The sequence below is a fragment of the Ochotona curzoniae genome, unplaced genomic scaffold, assembly GCF_017591425.1.
Source record: "Ochotona curzoniae isolate NIBS_2020 unplaced genomic scaffold, NIBS_Ocur_1.0 patch75, whole genome shotgun sequence".
In the NCBI taxonomy this organism is placed as follows: domain Eukaryota; kingdom Metazoa; phylum Chordata; class Mammalia; order Lagomorpha; family Ochotonidae; genus Ochotona; species Ochotona curzoniae.
The window spans coordinates 393,094-406,283 of NW_024467056.1; the positions used below are offsets into that span (position 1 = coordinate 393,094).

A 13,190-nucleotide genomic window follows, 5' to 3' on the forward strand; every position below is an offset into this window, starting at 1 on the left:
CAGAATCAGTTCCCTGTAGAAGCACATCATCTGCCCACAGGACACCCACTCCCCACATTCCTGGGCAGCTGAGACCCAGCACACTTGGTCTGATTCTTCCGGAGCAACATTGAAGGATGGGGAGGGAAGCGGTGGGAGCAAATGTGATTCCAAAGAATCTGACTGAAGGGTCAGTTTGGGGGTTGAGCAGCGTTTTGATGCACTGCACTGGCTTTGTGACCTCTCCTATCTGTGGGGTGCGGGTGGCCTTAGGCTCCTTCCTCTGCTCTCCTCAGTAGGTAGTGAGGGCAACAGGAGCACCCATCCCCCTGGGTAGCCACAGGCACCCTGCAGGGAGCTGGGCATAGTGACCTGAACTTTCAGTCAGTGTCAGGTGATGGGTGTGGGGGCGTCATGAATCCAGGAGAAAGTGGAAGGAGGCCTGAGTTCAGGCAAACTACCAAGAATGTATAAGGTAGGCTGAAGGCAGCACATTCCATGTCAGGGTTAGTGTCTCATAGACATCAGGGCGCTTGCCAGGGCTGCGTGTTGATGCCCTCTACCTACGTCACTTCTGTGACTGAGTAGACACTTGCTGGCGTCCACATCTCAAGAAGGGTAGAAGCTTCTTGACGACCTACTTGTATCTAATCCTAGACTTATTCTTGTCTTTAGCCACCACAGGGCATTTCTTCCAACCTCATTTAAACTAAAATGGTCCTCAGAGATGAACATTTAAATAGGCCCTTTAGGAGTACTTTCAGTTCTCCCAATGGGATAGTGAGAGAAGAGAGATCCTAAAGCTGTCTTAATTGATCCCTGACTTACTGCCTCTAGACACTTAACCTGGTGGAGAGGTAGACCACCGAGCACCTCTGAGGTGTTTCTGGTTCCTGTCACCCTCTTGGGACCTCCAAGGTTCTCCTCAGGGGCAGGGTTTTCTAGCAGAGTGTGTACCATTAGTACACATTTCCTAGCCTGTGTACACAGCTGTTCTGCCTCTAGAAGCCCAGGTAGGGCATGGGCATCCCTGAGCAAAGCAGGTGCAAAGAGTGCAGATGATTCTAGGGGAGGCTGACCTGAACAGAGGCCACAGGGCAGTGCCTCTCACATGGCATCATTTAGCAGAAAAGATTAGGGTGCTGATTGAAAGTTAGTCCTTTTCAGTCCCAGGGTCTGCAGACAGCATGAGACAGATAACACTGAGGATGAGAGAGATGGATGCCTGCTGTGACCTGTCCTCTAGCACTTGACACAAGTTTCCCTTTCATCTCTATGAGAGTTGTGGTTTAATAATAGTCATTAGCATACACTGCATCTGTACTTCGCTAAACACAGCATCAAGCTGTGCTTCTGCCTCCTTGGTTTGTCATCTGTATGAATCGGTACACATCTGGGAGGTGGAGCCGTTTGGTGGTGAGCAGGGTTTGATGGGATGTGATGGTCAGGGACACTGAATTACCTAATTTATACCTAACATTGGCTCTTACTGGGTTGGAATGCCTTTTTTTTTTTTTTTTTGGTAAGATTTGTAATGGAAGTGCAGACTTACTGCGAGGACAGAAAGATGTTCCATCCACTGGTTCATTTCCCAAATCCTCCGCTGCTTTTCTAGAACATAAGCAGGGAGCTGGATGAGAAGTAGAGCAGTAGGAACATGAACCGGTGCCCATGTGGAATGTTGACACTCGCAGGTGAAGGATTAAGCAGTTGAGCCACCACACTGCCCTCCCTCCACCCTCAAAAAGGTTTTTTCTTCATCCCTGTGGCATGAAAAACAGTGACCACTAAGTCTCTCAAATCCAAGAGCTCAGGCTGAGGACCCAAGGACTTAGCTTGTAAATGATGCCTTGCTGGATTGGGAGAGTGCTTGTTCCTTTGTAGCAGGGCTGTGCTTGAAGTAGTTGACATTCTGCCCTGAGGTACCAGCTCACTGGACCTTGCTCAGTGCAGATGATGCCCATTGGCTCTTTCCCATAGGATTGAGAGTCTACATCCAGAACCAAGCCTGGAGAGATCATAGCTATGTTCTCCTGAAGACGGGGCCAGCAGGAAAGCAGTCAGCACTGTAGGATAATCGAGGTGCCTTTAGCACCTCCTGTCCACAGTTACTCTGTCTATGACATGTTACTTCTCTGTCTTGCTCAACAGGTGACCTTGGAGAAGGTTCTGGGAATAACAGTGTCTGGAGGCCAAGGACTTGCCTGTGACCCCCGATCAGGTTTAGTTGCCTATCCAGCTGGGTAAGTGCCTTGGGAGAGATCTCGGAGTGTGAGAGTTTATAGCCATGCTGGCTCATTGCAGTGGGCAGGTGGTTCTGGTGTTCTGGGAGAGGTGCTTACGTTGACCTGGTATCAATGTTTTAAAGGACACGTATGGGCCAGATAGATGTTCACTGCTGTGAGTTGCCCATGTATACATATGTGTTGACACTTTCTTTGCCACGTCGCTCCTAGCACCATCTGTAATGGCTACCTTCTAACCACTTTTATGAACAGCTGTGTTGAGGTGTGATACCACACATTTAAAAAACATCCAATTTAGTGTTTTTTTATGTATCTGCTAAGGGGTGCAGCCATCAGCACAACCAATTTTAGAATATTGCATCACCCACAACCAAACTCTACACCCCCATCAACAGCCATTTGTCCAACTCCTTGCTGCCCCCCAATTCCTCATCCCTGGAGGCAGCCACTTTCTGTCTTCACAACTGAGCTCATTTGGACACTCCATATAAATGGGATCATGCTACACTTGTTCTCTGTAAAGAGCTTAGCCCCATGCTTCCAGAGCTCCTCTGGGTCAGCATGTGTCGGTGCTTGTCTTCCTTTTTTATGGCTGAATAACAGTCCATGAGTCCATGTTATGTGGTATGTGTGGATACACCCTGTTTTGCCTGCATCTTCACACACACACACACACACACACACACTGTGCTCCTGCAAATGAGAAACTCTCATCCACAGTTTCTGAGGCTACATGTTTCCTTTTCGTATGAATTTTTTTAAAAGATATATTTGACAGGCTAAATTACAACAGAGAGAGGAAGGAGAGAGAGAGAGAGAGAGAGAGAGAGAGAGAGAGAACTTCCATCCTCTGCTTCATTCCCCAAAAGGTTGCAACTGCTAGAGCTTGGCTGATCCAAAACTAGGACTATCAGGAGCTTCTTCTTGGTCTCTCACGTAGGTAGAGGGGCGCAAGGAATTGAGCTATCCTCTGCTGCTTTCCCAGACCATAAGCAGGGAGCTGGATTGGAACTGAAACAGCTAGGACTTGAACTGCACCTCATGTGGGATACTCATACCACAGGAGAAGGCTGACGTGCTAAGCCACAGCTCTGGCCCTGGAAGAATTTCTTTTGAGGAAGCTTAGGGCCCTTTCCACTCCATTTGTCTGTCAACCTCAGTTTCTTGGTTGTCCAGGAATACAAAAATGAGAAGAGTGGCTTCTCTGCTTTTCTACCCTACTATGCTTTCAAGAATGTGTAGTTTCCCAATATGGTTTCCATAGCAACCTTTGGTTTTTGTCCATGGTTACATGATTTGCTCAGCTTAGTCCTCACAGGAGGGGGGAAAAAAAGCTGTCTTCAGCAAATGCTTCTGTGCCAGGCGCTTTTAAAAGTCTTTGCACATAGCATTTCTCAGAACAAGCCTCTGAAGTTGGTACTATCACCCCTCTATTTTAGTGGGGGAAACAGATCTCTAAGGAGGTTATGGAATGTGCTCCAGGACACAGAGAGCTGGTGTCGCTTCAGACTTCCAGTTCAGGTAGTCAGACAGAGGAGCTCTGACTCTTAAAACATAATATAATGTAAGCAACAATAAAAAAAAAAAAATGGCCTCAGAGGGAGACCACAGGGCTGGTTGCTTATTTTTAAAGCTGCAAACCTGCCATTTGAATGAGAGCCCTGTCTGGGGGCAGCTCAGCCTGTGCTTGGGAGACATTGGCGCCTGGGTTCTGGGGTCAGTGTCTCTCCTGAGTGGCCTTGCTGGGGTAGTGCTGCTGGATGGCCCGGTGCAGCCTGCCTCAGGGGAATTCCACTGGGCTCTTGCCTTTGCCTGGGAAAGCCAGGTTCCTTCTTGTTGGAGGTGGGGCAGGGCGGGGGCTTGATGCAGGATAGGCAAGACAGGCCTGGGGTGCTGCTCAGTGCATGCTGAGCCCTGTGTCCCTGCCCTGGGGAGGGTGCAGCCCTGTCTCCCACCCTTTCCCACCTCCACCCCAGGCCTGGCACCATGCAGGGTGTGTGCTGGTATTTATGGGTAGGCCCCAGCCCAGCCCACGTGCCCAGAGTCCTTCCAGGTAATGAATGGAAGCTTTCCTGCTACCACCCCTAGTCAGTTTTCGTGAAGGTACTTGGTTCAGACTGCTCTGGGCCCTGCCCTTAGTCTGTTTTGTAACCTCTTGACTTCTTAGAATTTTTAAGTTTTCTCTTTGCAAATGGCTCCCTTCTGGGTATTTTAGTTTTTTTCTGTGCTGAAGCCCCTGATGTTGTTTTGAGGTGTCTGGAGGCCAGCAAAGTTTGTAGGAGTCTAAATAGGTTTGTTCCCTCCCTTGCCTGCCTTTTCTTGCTATCTGGTAATTCTAACACCACTCAGCCCCCGCTTGCTCTCTAGTTCCTATTGCGCCTGTTGCTCTAGGAGCCAGCTCAGGTATCCTAGAAACAAGAAGAGAAACAAAACTCCGAAAATGCTCCCAGAGGCCTAGAGGCAAGTATCAAACCAAAACAAAGTTTTCTGAAAGGAAATGAAACAGCACAGGGAAGGGGGTGGCAGTGTGGGTTGGGCCGAGGTGGTTGGCTGAAGAGGGCTGAGTCTTTGGGCAGAGGCTCTTTTGTTTGGCTGGCTCCTGCTTCTCTCCTCCAAAGTCTCCTTCTGCCATCATTTTCCCCTCAGGAAGTCGCCTCTCACCTGTCACACTGAAAGCCCTCTGCTGTAGGGTGCCAGGCTGGTTGCCAGTCAGCTCTTGGGAGGGACTTAGCTGGGTTGAACAGCCTAACTAGATTCAGAGCCCCTGATGTCAGTGTGGAACAAGGAGTCCTGAGAGTGGGCTTCTGCACGCCCGCATGGCCAGAGTGGCTGCATGAGTGCTGCTCCTGGCCTGTTGGACGTGTCCTGGCAAGGGGACCAAGTCTGCGCAGTGGCTAAGCAGAGGCCTTTTGGTTGGCTTCTGTGGGGAGGAGGACAGGGAAAGCTGGTACGCGTGAGAAGCCTCCTGTCTGCTCAGCCCAGGCTGCACATGGAGCAGAGCTGCACAGCACTGGGAAGGCTGGGCAGGACCTGCTCATCTGTGCTCACCTGAGCTCTGCGGTGAAGCCCCCACTGTGTGGGACGGTGGAGAGATGGAATGGCCTGAGGGAGGGAGTTAGGTCTCCTGCTTGGGTGGTAGGAGAATCTGCTGTGTTTACTTGGTTTGTAAGTGTTAACAGCTCACGGAGATTCACCACTTTTTTGAGAAAGGTGATTGAGTCCTAAGGGCAGGAAGCAGCTTACTGATAACTGGCCACCAGTTTAAGAAACAAAACAAAACATGTATTTGTTTTTGTTGGAAAGTCAGATATACATACAGGAGGAGAGACAGAAGAAGATCTTCTGTCCCTTGATTTACTCCCCAAGTGGCCCCAACTGGCAGAGCTAAACCGATCTGAAGCCAGGAACCAGGAGCCTCTTCCAGGTCTCCCACACGGGTACAGGGTCCCAAGGCTTTGGGCTGTCCTCGACTGCTTTCCCAGGCCACAAGCAGGAAGCTAGATGGAAAGTGAGGCCGCTGGGATTAGAACTGGCACCCATATGGGATCCTGGCGCATGCAAGGCAAGGACTTTAGCCATAGGCTACCATGCTGGGCCCTGACCATGTTGTTAACACCCTGTCTTATGCCTTTGACTAGGTGTTTTGTAGAGTAATAGAAGCAGAAATGTCAGTGGGTCTCAGGGCCTTGGCCAGATTGCAGTCATTGCATTCCAATCATAGAGAGGGCCACAACCAAGGATACCCTAAGAAACATCCTAGAATGAGTGTCTTTTGGAGTATATAAAGCTGTAAGATTTCCCCTTTGGAATTGAAACTAATTCCAAACCTGGGTAAGAATCCTAACCTATGTCTCCAGCAGGTCCTGCATGGAGTACATGGTGGGACTTCCCTGCTGCAACTGCTGCCCCTTGTTATTGATGTACATGGATCCCCTTCAGGAAGTTGACTGAGAGAACCATGCAGATTGCTTAGTATAATACCACTTTCAGTTCACACATCCTGTAAAGTACACACTGTGTGTGTGTGTGTGTGTGTTAAGATTTATTTGTTTGGAGCCTGGCACGGTGGTGCAATGGTTAAAGTCCTCGCCTTGCACGCCCAGGATCCCATATGGGCGCTGGTTCTAATCCCGGCAACCCCGCTTCCCATCCAGCTCTCTGCTTGTGGCCTGGGAAAGCAGTCGAGGATGACCCAAAACCTTGGGACCCTGGCGCCCAAGTGAGAGATCCAGAAGTGCTCCTGGCTCCTCAGTGCTTGTTCTTTTTTAAAATTTTATTTATTTATTTATTTGGAAGGCAGAGTAACAGAGAAATAAAAAGACACAGAAAGAGATCTTCCATCCTCTGGTTCACTCCCAAAATGATTGCAATGGGCTGGGCCAGGCCTATGCTCGGAGTCAGGAACTCTGTCTGGGTCTCCCACCTGGGTGGCAGGGGCCCGTGTAATTGAGTCATCATCCTCTGCTTTCCAGTTACAAGCAGGAAGCTGGATCCAAAGCACAGAGTAGCCAAGACTCAAACTTGTCTGCTGACCCTGGGTGTGGATGCTGCAAATTGCGCCTTGACCAGGCTGCACCACAACAACTGCCCTGTCGTTGGTTATTTTGTGAACAAGCCAGGCACACAGGGGATCTTGGGTGTTTTGCAAAAAATATCAGTTGAAGGATCTGCCTCTGTGTTTTCTCCCCCTTACCTAGCTTTTCTATGCCCCATCTGAGGATTTCCCAGGTAAGCTTAAGCACTGGGGATGTTAGAAAAGGAAGGGATTGGGCCCAGCGGCGTGGCCTAGCGGCTAAAGTCCTTGCCTTGAATGCGCCAGAATCCCATATGGGTGCCGGTTCTAATCCCGGCAGCTCCACTTCCCATCCAGCTCCCTGCTTGTGGCCTGGGAAAGCAGTCAAGGACGGCCCAAAGCCTTGGGACCCTGCACCCGTGTGGGATACCTGGAAAAAGTTCCTGGATCCTGGCTTCGGATCGGCATGGCATCGGCCATTGCGCTCACTTGGGGAGTGAATCATCAGACAGAAGAGCTTCCTCTCTGTCTCTCCTCCTGTATGTATATCTGACTTTCCAATAAGTAAATCTTAAAAAAAAAAAAAAAAAAGTAAAGGAAGGGGTTACTTCATCTGGCTGTGGCCCCAGTCAACCTTCTATCCATGCTGGATAATTACACACACACACACACACACACACACACACACACACACCTACCTTAATGCAGTCTGATACACCAAACTTAAAGGTTGATCTATTTAAGGCAAACCTGTAAGCTTACCATGGAGTCCTCAGCATGCACTTTTTCCAGATTTAAAATATGGTTTGCTGTGTTATGCATCGAGTCAACTCAATTGGGTTGTCTGGTTCTGAGCCCCTTTGTTGTGGTCTGTCAGGAACAGGAATAAAGTTAGGGCACTGGGACTAGGTGGGCTGGAAAGCTTTTGCTGAAGAGATGAGCCTGTACAGAGGGACTCCCCAGCAGGCCAACATAGCTTACAAGGTGCTAGAGAGCTTGCTGGGCTCTGGATTCATGATGGTGGCAGGTCTATGGCTATTATTTCTGACTGGATCAAGTATTTAAGTGTCTGTTGTTTTTGAGCTTTGAGTTATAGTTGACCTGATTTAGTGTAAATTCAGGAGTAGTGGGGCACAGAATTCTAAATCCATCTTGTTTTTGTCATATTTCTTAAGACCCTCTTAACCTTGGCATTCTAGAAGGAATAAGGAAAAGAGAACCAAACATGCATAGGATCTGGGGAGGGGAGAAAGGGATGGTGGGAACTGAGTGTGCTAGGTCTGTTGCGCAGTATGGCAACTCTGGGCCAGCTGGTCACAGCCAAGGTCCCAGTGTCTCCAGATAAGATTATCTGGGGTTGGACCCGGTATGGTAGCCTAGCACCTAAAGTCCTTGCCTTGCACGTGCCAGGACCTCATATGGGCGCTGGTTTGTGTCCTCGTGGCCCCGCTTCCCATCCAACTCCCTAGCTGAGGTCTGGGAAAGCAGTCAAGGACGCCCCAAAGCCTTGGGACCCTGCACCCGTGTGGGAGACCCAGAAGAGCTCCTGGCTCCTGGCTTTGGATTGGCTCAGCTCTAACTGTTGTGGCCACTTGGGGAGTGAATCATTGGATGGAAGATCTTCCTCTCCGTCTCTCCTCCTCTCTGTAAATCTGATTTTCCAATTAAAAAAAAAAAAAAGATTACCTGGGGAATTTATATATTGGAGGGATTTTTTTTTTAAACTGGAAAGGCAGATTTGCAGAGAGGAGAAACAGAGAGAGAAAAATCTTCCATCCAATGGTTTACTCCTTAAGCGGCTGCACACAGGTGCAGGGTCCCAAGGCTCTGGGCTGTCCTCGACTGCTTTCCCAGGCCACAAGCAGGGAGCTGGATAGGAAGTGGAGCTGCCAGGACACAAACTGGCACTCATATGGGATCCTGGTGCTTGCAGGGCAGAGGATTAAGCCAATTGGGCCTTTGCCCTGGGCCCTGGAGGGATTTCTTGAGCCTCAGATACCAAACACTCCCTAGTAACTGGTTACTGCCACCCCACTTCAAGTTTCCAGGCAGCAGTGGGGTTCAGATGGAAGGTGGCAGCAGGCTCTACTACAGAAGGTTAGGTGGAGGAGGTTCTGGTCTGCTCACACCCCTCTCCTCCCTGTTCCTGGTTGGCTCTGGTCAGCCAGTTCTGGTGCTGATGAAGAGGCAAGGCCAAGAGGCATTAGGCCCAGGCCTCTCACAGCAATGGAGCTGGTGAGCCTGTTGGCCTCCAGTGTCTTGCCTCCAGCATGTTGCCTGGGGCTCTTGCTGCCTGGCTTTCCTCCTGGAGCCTCATATGGAAATTCAGTCTGGACCTGAATGCATCCGATGCGCTGAGCGGAGACCTTGTTGCCAGCCTTCTTTGCAAGGTGCCTAGAGTCTCTGAACGTCTCCTTTTGTGTCAGGAAGGCCCTTCTCTGTTTACCTGGGCTAGAGTGTCTCTGAGCTGGGACCTGCAGTTTTGTGGCCCTGTTAACTCCTAGACTTTCTCCCTAACCCTGTGTTTGTTTGAACCTCCCTGCACTTGGGTCCCTCTCTGGCCTCTTGCTACCTGTCTCATCCAGCAAGGGGGGCTGAGTGGTGGCCCTGCCAGGTACACACACTGGTGCACATGTGAGCAGCCTCAGCCCTGTTTGGAATGCAGTGCTTGGCATATGCGTGGCCCCAAACCTGCTGTCAAGCTGTGCCCCTGAGATCTACTTTGTTCAAATGATGTTTATGCTCCCCTCCTGTACCCTCCTCAGGTGTATGCATGCAAGGACCGTCATAAAGCCTGTGCCCCTGTGCCCTTTGTAACTGTCTAGAGGTACTTAGGGTCCTGATGTGGATAGACTTTGAAGGGTCCCTCTCACTCTCATGAGACTCCGGAGATTCGAGTAGGGAAGGGGGCAGGAGCAGGTTTCCAGGAGGAAGCTGCCTGCTGGGTGTCTGGAAGTCTGGGTGACCAGTAAATCCTAAGGGAACCATGGCCTATTGCTGAGCCTGTTGCCTCACTCCCTTCCCCAGATGTGTGGTCGTGTTATTCAATCCCCGGAAACACAAGCAGCACCACATCCTTAACAGTTCCAGGTAAGCAGGCCTGAGTTCTCAGGGGCTATGAACCGGGCACTGTCCAGGACAAGGGTGGGGAACATCCAACCCAAGACTGTTTAAGGCCCACAGAAACGCTTGGTTTAGCTCTGCCAAGGCAACCATACACCTACCGCAGGATAATTTTTAAGTTGATAGTTTTGTATGACCTGTGGGTAATGTTATAAATATCCAAATGCCCTCTGGCAGGAAAAAGTTCCCCACTCATGAATTGTGGTCTTGATCAGGGCCAGATGAGGAAGTACTGCAGGTGCCATCGGTGTTGGCTGGCCTTCCCTCTGAGAGGCTGTTGGGGGCCAGACTTAGGCCAGCCTGCCAGTGCCCCTCTGAGCGTGTCCATCCATCTCTTGCAGGAAAACCATCACAGCCCTTGCCTTCTCCCCTGATGGCAAGTACTTGGTCACTGGTGAGGTGAGTTGGGAAGAGCAGCAGCACTGTGCCAAGGGACGGCGGCCTGGCCTTAGCTGATGTCACAATCCTTCCTGAACAGAGGCCAAGTCCTGGTGTTGCCATCGCTTAGAACAGTTCTTAAGTTCAGGGTGCATCTGAGTCACTTCCAAGGCTTGTTAAAGCCTGTTCCCCGCACTGCCTGCCAAGTTCTTCTAAACCCCAAATGGGGACCCCTCAAATTCATATTTCTGCCCAGTTCCCAAGGTAATACTGATGGTTAGGGAAGCAACTTGGAAAAGCAACTATCTTACAGTACTCCTGGTCCCTGGAGGCCACCTGCTGGGCACATGAGGAACACCTCTGCCCTCCCCGCCTCTTGGCAGGAGGCAGTCAGGGAAGGAACACAGAAAGGCAGGGGTTCTTAGCCCTGTCTGCCTGGAAGCTCTGTGTGTACCCTAAGGTGAAGCCCCTGCCCCAAGGTCTGAATATGCTCTTGGGTTGCTTTCCTCCTGAGGGCAAGTGCCATCCTTGGGGCGTTTATTTTATTCCCTATGTACCTGCTCTTTGCTTTTGGCAGGGCTCGTTAGAGGCCGTGCCCAGTAGCTGAGGAGGCAGGGCCCCTTGCCATGGAAGGTGAGGGAGGCTGCATGTCCTCAGTCCTCATGTACAGTTCTTGCCTCCTTTCAGAGTGGGCACATGCCCGCCGTGCGGGTGTGGGACGTGGCCGAGCACAGCCAGGTGGCAGAGCTGCAGGAGCACAAGTATGGGGTGGCTTGTGTGGCTTTCTCCCCGAGCGCCAAGTACATTGTCTCTGTAGGCTACCAGCATGACATGATCGTCAACGTCTGGGCCTGGAAGGTGAGCAGGCTGGTAGCAGCTGGGGCGTCAGGAAGCTTCCCGTCTGAGCTGTTTCCTCTACCTCTGGAGCAGCTGGGTGGCCGAGTATGTTGCGGGAAAGTGCTAGCTCTCTGCCGGAGGGGCTGAAGCTTTTTCAACTACTCAAAGGGGGTCTACCCCACCTCTTTTTCTGACCAGTAAATCCCCTAAAGGAAACACATTTTGAAGCACAGACTCTTCCTAATGCCCCTTCATTCTCTGAGCCTCTTTCTTCTCAGCCCCAGAGCCTTGATTCTTTCTCTTCCCTTCTCTCCAGAAAAACATTGTGGTGGCATCTAACAAGGTATCCAGTCGGGTGACAGCAGTGTCCTTCTCTGAAGACTGTAGCTACTTTGTCACTGCAGGCAACCGGCACATCAAATTCTGGTACCTGGATGACAGCAAGACCTCAAAGGTGAGATACTAGGGCTGAAAGTCGCCTGAGGCCCTGCTCCTACTCGGCACAGCTGCCCCAAGACCATTCCAGTCTTGGCTTAGCGGTCTTGCAGGAGTTTCAGGGGAGCCAGACACAGCCCAAGCTTGAGAGTGTTCCAGGGGTGGGGCGAGGGGGCAGTGGGACTCTGCTGCTTCCCCTCTCCTTTTCCCTTAGACCCTGTTCTGGGGCAGGCTTGGGGGCTGGAAAACAGCGATTTATCTCCACAGGTTAATGCCACCGTGCCCCTGCTGGGCCGCTCGGGGCTGCTGGGGGAGCTCCGGAACAACCTGTTCACTGACGTGGCCTGTGGCCGAGGGAAGAAGGCAGACAGCACCTTCTGCATTACATCTTCAGGGCTGCTGTGCGAATTCAGTGACCGCAGGCTTTTGGACAAATGGGTGGAGCTGAGAGTAAGTCCCTCTCTCTTTAGTGGGTAGGGACTTCCTAGGTCCCTGCTTAGGGGCGAGCTGGTTCTGGGACTTCCAGGCCGTGTGTGCCGGAGGAGGCTGCAGGAGAAGGCAGCTTGGGGGTCTTGAGCTAAGCCCAGCTCCCACTCCCTGGTGATCCGTGTAACTGCCTCCTCTCTGCTCTCTCCCTCTCTGTCTCTCTTTCCCCTGCTTTCCTCTTGAGCTCAGAACACAGACAGCTTCACAGTAAGTGCTGCCTGCGTCTTCCTCTCTTGCTCATGCTTCTGCTTTCTCTTTGTGGGCTTTTCTTCTTTTGTCCTCTTGACCAGTGCCTGGGAAGGGTCCCCAGTTCCCATCCCCCAGCTGCACAGCACTGGAGTCCACTGGCCACCTGCTGCTGGAGGGAGGGCAGCAGATGATAGCAGGGGGCTCAGAACAGAGCAGCGGGGCTGCTTTCCCCTCGCCCCACCTTGGCCCCACTGTCCTCCTGGTCAGTGACTGTTGATGGAGGCAGAGTGGGCAGGTGGCTGCTACTAAGCTGATCCCCTCTGCCTGTAGACCACGGTGGCCCACTGCATCTCTGTGAGCCAAGACTACATCTTCTGTGGCTGCGCCGATGGCACCATACGGCTCTTCAACCCTTCCAACCTACACTTCCTCAGCACCCTGCCCCGACCGCATGCCCTGGGCACAGACATTGCCAGCGTCACTGAGGCCAGGTGAGCTCTGTGGGCCCCCTGTCTCCATTCAGAGCCTCCCTTGATGCCCAGCTTCTTGGCAGCACTTTGTCCAGGAACACCTCTGCAGGCAAAGGTAGGTCTTGCAGTACCTTGTATAACCAGCGAGACCATACAGGATGGAGGAAGTGGGAGTGTCTCGAGAAGCGTGTGTCAGAAGGGGCTTGCAGGATTTGGACTTACAGTAGGTGATGTTTAGGAATGGTTCAAAGGGCCCAAAGTTGTGTTCTGCTCGGATGCTGTCAGGAAGTGGACATATTTCCCCATCAGTCATGTTGGGCAGGGAGGGGCGTTGTTGGCCCTTTCTGTGGTTTGTAGGGTGAGGTTGTGTTTATCTTCATGCAGTTGTCTTGAGAACAGTCTTGTTTTGCCCCATCCTAGCTACAGAATCACCTTGTGTGCCGCTGGTATTCATGAGTGTTCTTACTCATCATGAGAACACTTGGCCCCACGGCCTGTGCTCAGCCAGCACCCGGCTCCTGGGACGCTGGTCTC

General features: G+C 51.5%; 1 protein-coding gene across 1 annotated transcript in view; it reads left to right on the top strand.

Moving 5' to 3' along the window:
• LOC121168192 (mitogen-activated protein kinase-binding protein 1) overlaps positions 1-13,190 on the top strand; it is a 50,918-nt gene that overhangs the window by 25,658 nt on the left and 12,070 nt on the right. Inside the window, exons 3-10 of the mRNA XM_040998076.1 lie at positions 2,131-2,222; positions 9,766-9,828; positions 10,203-10,260; positions 10,927-11,097; positions 11,393-11,530; positions 11,779-11,961; positions 12,187-12,204; positions 12,517-12,677. Of these exons, the coding sequence (XP_040854010.1) occupies positions 2,131-2,222; positions 9,766-9,828; positions 10,203-10,260; positions 10,927-11,097; positions 11,393-11,530; positions 11,779-11,961; positions 12,187-12,204; positions 12,517-12,677 (884 nt within the window). The remainder of the gene's footprint in view (positions 1-2,130; positions 2,223-9,765; positions 9,829-10,202; positions 10,261-10,926; positions 11,098-11,392; positions 11,531-11,778; positions 11,962-12,186; positions 12,205-12,516; positions 12,678-13,190) is intronic.